General features: G+C 39.3%; 2 protein-coding genes across 2 annotated transcripts in view; both read left to right on the top strand.

Moving 5' to 3' along the window:
* ANKRD12 (ankyrin repeat domain 12) overlaps nt 1–3,410 on the top strand; it is a 57,365-nt gene extending 53,955 nt beyond the window's left edge. Inside the window, exons 11-12 of the mRNA XM_009318537.1 lie at nt 1,712–1,807; nt 2,131–3,410. Coding sequence (XP_009316812.1) covers nt 1,712–1,807; nt 2,131–2,316 — 282 coding nt within the window. The 3' untranslated portion in view covers nt 2,317–3,410. The remainder of the gene's footprint in view (nt 1–1,711; nt 1,808–2,130) is intronic.
* A 774-nt stretch (nt 3,411–4,184) lies between these two features.
* Nucleotides 4,185–6,111, top strand: part of TWSG1 (twisted gastrulation BMP signaling modulator 1) — a 28,170-nt gene continuing 26,243 nt past the window's right edge. The window contains exon 1 of the mRNA XM_009318536.1: nt 4,185–4,214. The gene's annotated coding sequence lies outside the window, so the exon portion shown is untranslated. The remainder of the gene's footprint in view (nt 4,215–6,111) is intronic.

The following is a 6,111-nucleotide window of genomic DNA, read 5'->3' as shown; positions in this document are numbered from 1 at the left end:
CAGTTTTATGGAGACTGTATTGTTCTCCCATTGTAAGCTTTATACCGACAAATTTTTAAATCATCGTTTCCTTAGTAAATCTAACTGATAGGGCAAAAACGAGATCTTTCTCTTCTGTTAACAGTCCAAATATCATCATTGTTAGTTCTGAAGTTCAGAATGTCCTTTGCTTTTTCTTTTCTGCCCCAATTTAGAGGCCCTGAACTTTTTAGAAATTTGAGATACATCTGAGTTACGCACATAACTGCATTTTTATAGTTAACATTATACAGTTGATTTTAAATAAGCTGATTCTGTATTTGAATTCTGTGAAATAAAAGGAATCTTTATTGGGGGAGAAGTTGTTGTGGGTTCCCCCCCAAGTAATGCAACTTTTTTGACCATCTATATAATAACAGTAATAGTAATAAAATGCCTTTTCTTCCCCCTCACTACCTCAACAGCTTTGTGTTTCAGTCTGTGGTAATTTTTCTTAGACAATTATAATACTGCACATAATGTTCAGCAAAGTATTAAATATATATTTTTAGTATAATTGAAATCGATGTTTTAAACTACCAACTTGATGCTTTGATTTAAATTTGCTTCATGGGAAGAATGTAGATGCATAAGAAACCATTCTCTTGAAACGCATTCTGCCACTTCCCTGTTACCCCGCTAGCAACTCTTACTTTTGTTCTACAGTGAAGAAGCATTTCTGATGAAAATTTTCTTGTATTTGAGCAAATAGTTGGGAAAGATTTGTAAGCAAAGATCTGGTTTATTTTGCAGGAAAATGACCACCTCAGAACCGTTTTTATGGGATTTCTGAGTCTTTGGAGGCTTGCCTTTACCGGCTGCACATGTTGGGCAGACCTTGAGAACCGTACTTTGCAGTCGTGTGGGCCAAACCAAAGACGGGGAAAGAAAAAGGCCCAGTGTCCGGTCAACAGACTGTTAGCTGGTCACAGCTCACCTAAATGCCTACAGCTCTTCAGGGTTACAAGATCAGTGTTGTTGAGGGCTCTTTCTAGAACCAGCCTGTTCAGCTGTCCTTGATATCTGAAATCTCAGCTGTTTTCCAGAGATTTCAGTCTTTGCAGTTTTTTCCCTGTTCTTGCCCGTTGCTGCAGTGTACAAATTCCTACAGTGTGTTTTCTTTTTTCCTAAAAAAGTAACAGCAGCTTGTTCTATTTAGTGATTATTATTTAAATGTTAAATTGGCATAGTCTAGCTTCAGGACTATCTATAGGGTATCTAGTTCCTCACGATGGGCAGATGTGACATTCCAGATTCTTATTAAATATTTAAAAAAACCCAAACAAAACCTGTTTCACTGAGCAGGACATTTAGACATGTCTGCTCACTTTTTTTTATCTCCTTTTGGGGATTTTGATGGTAAAAATATTTTTTTATTATTGCTTTTGAATACTTGTGTAGCCAGTTAAGTTAGGCTGCTTAAGTTTTCCTTTATTAAATTTTTGCTTTTCCTGAGAGAATATTCATTTAATTTGTTACTGAATTTTAAAGAGAACAAAGAGATAGCCATTTTGTGGAAGGATCTGCCTTGTACTGGTTAAGACTTTAAGGCATAAATCTTGAAACCTCCTACTCTAAACAATTTTTTATTGTTTATGAAGGTCCCACAAAGTAGGTTTTATGTTTTAAAGTATGTTTAAGACTGAATCATCAAATAACTTAAAGTTTGAATAATTTTTTTTTTTTTTTGCAGACTGATGACAGCAAAACATCAGTGAGGGATCGATTTAATGCAAGACAGTTTATGTCGTGGTTACAGGACGTTGATGATAAGTTTGACAAATTAAAGGTACATTTCTTTGTCTTTCCACTTTAAAAAAAAAAAAACCTCTAACATCACTATGAAGGTGAGATGAATAAATAGTAGATTTGTATGCAATATCATAGGCTACTGTAGAGGTTTTAAGGGCAACATAAAGGAGGGTCTAGCAGTGTAAAAAAAGTAATATTTGTTGCTGTATAGCTTAATGGAGTAATCTGCGAATTTCTAAATACATAGTGGGGAAATTACTTCCTACCACCAGAGAGGCTCCTAGATATTTTTCCTATTTTCAAACTTGTTGCAATATTTTTTCAAATATTGAAATAACTTCTTTCTCAATTTTAAAATAGACGTGCCTTTTGATGAGGCAGCAGCATGAGGCAGCGGCTTTAAATGCAGTACAGAGACTGGAGTGGCAGCTTAAACTACAAGAACTCGATCCTGCTACATACAAATCTATAAGCATTTATGAAATTCAGGAGTTTTACGTTCCTCTTGTTGATGTTAATGATGACTTTGAATTGACGCCAATATGACAAGTAGCATCTTCTGGCTCACCCTTTCCCTTGGACAACTAGAAATTGAGGTGCAGTGATACACAAAGGTATTTTTCTTTTAGGACAGAGCACTTAATTCTGTGGAATACTACCTTTCTTAATAATTCAGGTGTTCCTTCAGAGAAGTGTGGCACGGGCTCTTGTTCAAACGCAGAAGATGGATGCTAATTTTAAGTCAGTTTCCCAGTAAATGCCATTATCTGTATTTCAAAATTGCCTATAGCTTTAGAGCTTATTGCTGAAAAAGATGACGAAACATGGTGAGTTAACAGCGCTGGAAGCTGTTAATAACTAAAACAGCCACCAAAAAAGAAATGATACTTAAAATCTGCTATAAAGCTTTGTATTATGAAACTTCAGTAACAGTTAACTCCCACAGAAAAATGATGAAAAAGCCTGTGGAAGAAAATGTAAGACTTGGAGGAAAATAGTCTATTAATCTTATTGTATTTTGTGAATTACTGTACAGTTTTCTTTTTGGAAAAAGATGTAATATTGTCTTCATTTCTAAATAATTTATTTTATACATATTGTGCAAATGTAAATAGTCTTGTAATTAATGTTCAAACCTGTATAAAATAGATATTTTAACTGTAAAACTGTTTTTGTCTAATGTTTTATTGGACCAAAGTTGTAGTTTTTATTAAGTGTAGTGTGTTCCTGGTTGGCAGTTCTTTTTTTGTATGGCATGTGTTTGATTTAGCTGCTTGTTTCATCACCATAACTGTAAAAGAATTGAAACTGAACTGTATTGCATGCTTCACAGAACTCTTAATTCCTTTACTTCAATAACTGATACCTAAACAATTGTAATATTTACAAAATCATATTTCACATTAGTCTGCTGTTGTAATGCCATACCTATGACTTACTATACTGAAAATATTTTTGTGTAAAACAAAAAAACCCTTTTGCTCTTATATGGTGGTCTCGTAATAGAGCCTATTTTTTCCAACAAAATGCCTTTGAATGAAGATTCTTAAATTGTATATTGTCTATTTTAATATTAATCTATGGAAGGATATGTAAATAGTTGTAAATATAATGTTTAATAAATTTTATTGGTCATGTTATTAGTTGGAATTTCTTAATATTGTAACACTTGCTGTATCAAATCTTAGCATTCCTGAAGTATGTAAGGAGGCTCAATGAAGCAAAAACAAATTCCCGTGTTATGAAATTTAACACTTTTTTTTTATTCTTAGTACTGTTAATGAGCAGACAGTTAAATATTTATTAGTAGGAGGTTAGATATTCATGAAAAAGATTTGTTGCCCTCTGGTCCATAAATTATTCAAGAATGCTTGGGATCTGATGTCTGTGAAATTACTTCTGAAAGAAATGGGGCTTAGGCAAGAGACCTGGTTACCCGGAAAAGAGATTTAAAGTACTTGGTTTGAACTGATTTTTAATTACTAGGTGAACTACTACAGCGTACTTATTCCTTCTGCTTGTACTTACGCCCAGGGTACCCTTCTTGTGATGGAGAGCAAACGGGCATTGAACAAGAGACTGTATGGACAGTAGGCTCCTTCCTGTGTGCACGTCACTGCTAGTTCTCATCAAGAATAAAGTAATAGTAACTCAAGCATAGTAAAACCGATTCATATGTAGTTCCTGCCCTGTAACTTTTTTTTTTCCACTTCTAATTTGTTAGGTACCTGTGGAAGAAGTTGTTCCTGCTTTTATAGAGGAATATCTTCCTGACATCACTCAGAACTGAAGATGTACTGAGGAAAATGCAAATGCGATATTCTTCTGCAAGTAAAATATTCTTCTGAAAGTAGCTGTAAAATTTTAAAATAATACAGAAATCTGTATTATCTGCTTAAAAAGACAAGGAAAAAATGGATAAAGCTGCAAGGTGTTAACAACTAGTAAGTGGGTGTGAGTTTACTTCCATCAGATACTTAGAGTAATAAAAAGTAGCATACATATCTGGAAGCGGGAGAACCTAATACAGACTTTCTGAAGTATGGGATATGAATAATTAAGAGTATTTCATAAAGAACAGAAAAGATAAACTGGGTCGCAGGAGTGTTGGCTGTGTTAGGCAAGAAGCAGGTGACGGAGGATGGGATGGAGAAGACAACTGGGCGGATTTATAGCTGGAACTTGGTGCAGTTGTACAGTGGTACCTCGGTGCGTGCTCAGAGAGAGCAAGGGCACCCATCAGACCCTACCGGAGCAACAGCTGCGACACAAACCAGGGAGCAGGACGGCGTTGGGGTGCCACGGCAGTTCTGCGCCCCACACGGCAGCAAGAACAGCCCTGCGGGTCTCGCAGGGCTGGGAGGAGGGTGGGGGTTCAAGTGCGTTTACTGTAGAACAAACAGACAGTTCATCCTCCGGAAGCATCAGCAGAAACATTTTTGTGGTAATTTAAAAATATTTTGGCAATATCCCATCCTATAAGGAGATCTGAAGACAGATGTTTCTTAGGGTTAGCCTGTGTTTTCTTTAGAAGGAGAGATGATTTCCTATTGTCAGGGTCTGCGAAACAGATTTTTGGGTTTTTCCATTGCAACTTTAGTTGCTCCAAGAAAGGGGACTGTCCAAGTGTTTCAGTCCCTTAGACGATGATCTCCTGGCTTCTCTGATTTGAATCCAGGGTTTGTTCCAGTTGTGTATTTTTTTCAAGTTTACGCTGTGGGGTGATAGTGTGTTAAGGACACCCTGCCGTGGATTTCCCTCAACAAAGTGGTGCGAGTTGGGAGGGGAGAAGGCGGGATGAGAGGAAATACAGTAGTAACTTCCCCGCTGCCTCCTGGGACGCCCCACAGGGCTGGGAGGAGGGTGGGGGTTCAAGTGCGTTTACTGTAGAACAAACAGACAGTTCATCCTCCGGAAGCATCAGCAGAAACATTTTTGTGGTAATTTAAAAATATTTTGGCAATATCCCATCCTATAAGGAGATCTGAAGACAGATGTTTCTTAGGGTTAGCCTGTGTTTTCTTTAGAAGGAGAGATGATTTCCTATTGTCAGGGTCTGCGAAACAGATTTTTGGGTTTTTCCATTGCAACTTTAGTTGCTCCAAGAAAGGGGACTGTCCAAGTGTTTCAGTCCCTTAGACGATGATGATCTGGCTTCTCTTATTTGAATCCCAGGGTTTGGTCCAGTTGTGTATTTTTTTCAAGTTTACGCTGTGGGGTGATAGCTAGTGTGTTAAGGACTCCCTGCCGTGGATTTCCCTCAACAAAGTGGTGCGAGTTGGGAGGGGAGAAGGCGGGATGAGAGGAAATACAGTAGTAACTTCCCCGCTGCCTCCTGGGACGCCCCAGGGCTACTCCGGGTTTCTGGGCACCTGGCCAGGTTCCTCCTGCGTTTTTCTTCCAGGGACCAAACCTGTCACCTTAGTCCCTTGGAGCATGGCACGTAGGAGGATCAACCACCCACACAGCAGTGTTTCTGAGATCCTGAGCGAGGCTGTCCGAAAGCCCCGGCTCCCTTCCTCATCTACTCCGGGTTTCTGGGCACCTGGCCAGGTTCCTCCTGCGTTTTTCTTCCAGGGACCAAACCTGTCTTCTTAGTCCCTTGGAGCATGGCACGTAGGAGGATCAACCACCCACACAGCAGTGTTTCTGAGATCCTGAGCGAGGCTGTCCGAAAGCCCCGGCTCCCTTCCTCATCAAAGGCTGCCCCCGCCCTCCCCCGAGCCGGCCGCGGGGCTTTCCGCGCCACCTGCGCGGGGCGCAGCAGCCCCTCCGCCGCCGGCTCTTTCTCAGGACAGCGTCTGCTCATCTATCGCAAGGCTCGAGTTCCCCCTCAGCGCC

The sequence above is a fragment of the Pygoscelis adeliae genome, unplaced genomic scaffold (genome assembly GCF_000699105.1).
Source record: "Pygoscelis adeliae isolate BGI_AS28 unplaced genomic scaffold, ASM69910v1 Scaffold42, whole genome shotgun sequence".
In the NCBI taxonomy this organism is placed as follows: Eukaryota; Metazoa; Chordata; class Aves; order Sphenisciformes; family Spheniscidae; genus Pygoscelis; species Pygoscelis adeliae.
The sequence above is the reverse complement of the archived record's forward strand: the minus strand, read 5'-3'. Positions and strand labels throughout refer to the sequence as shown.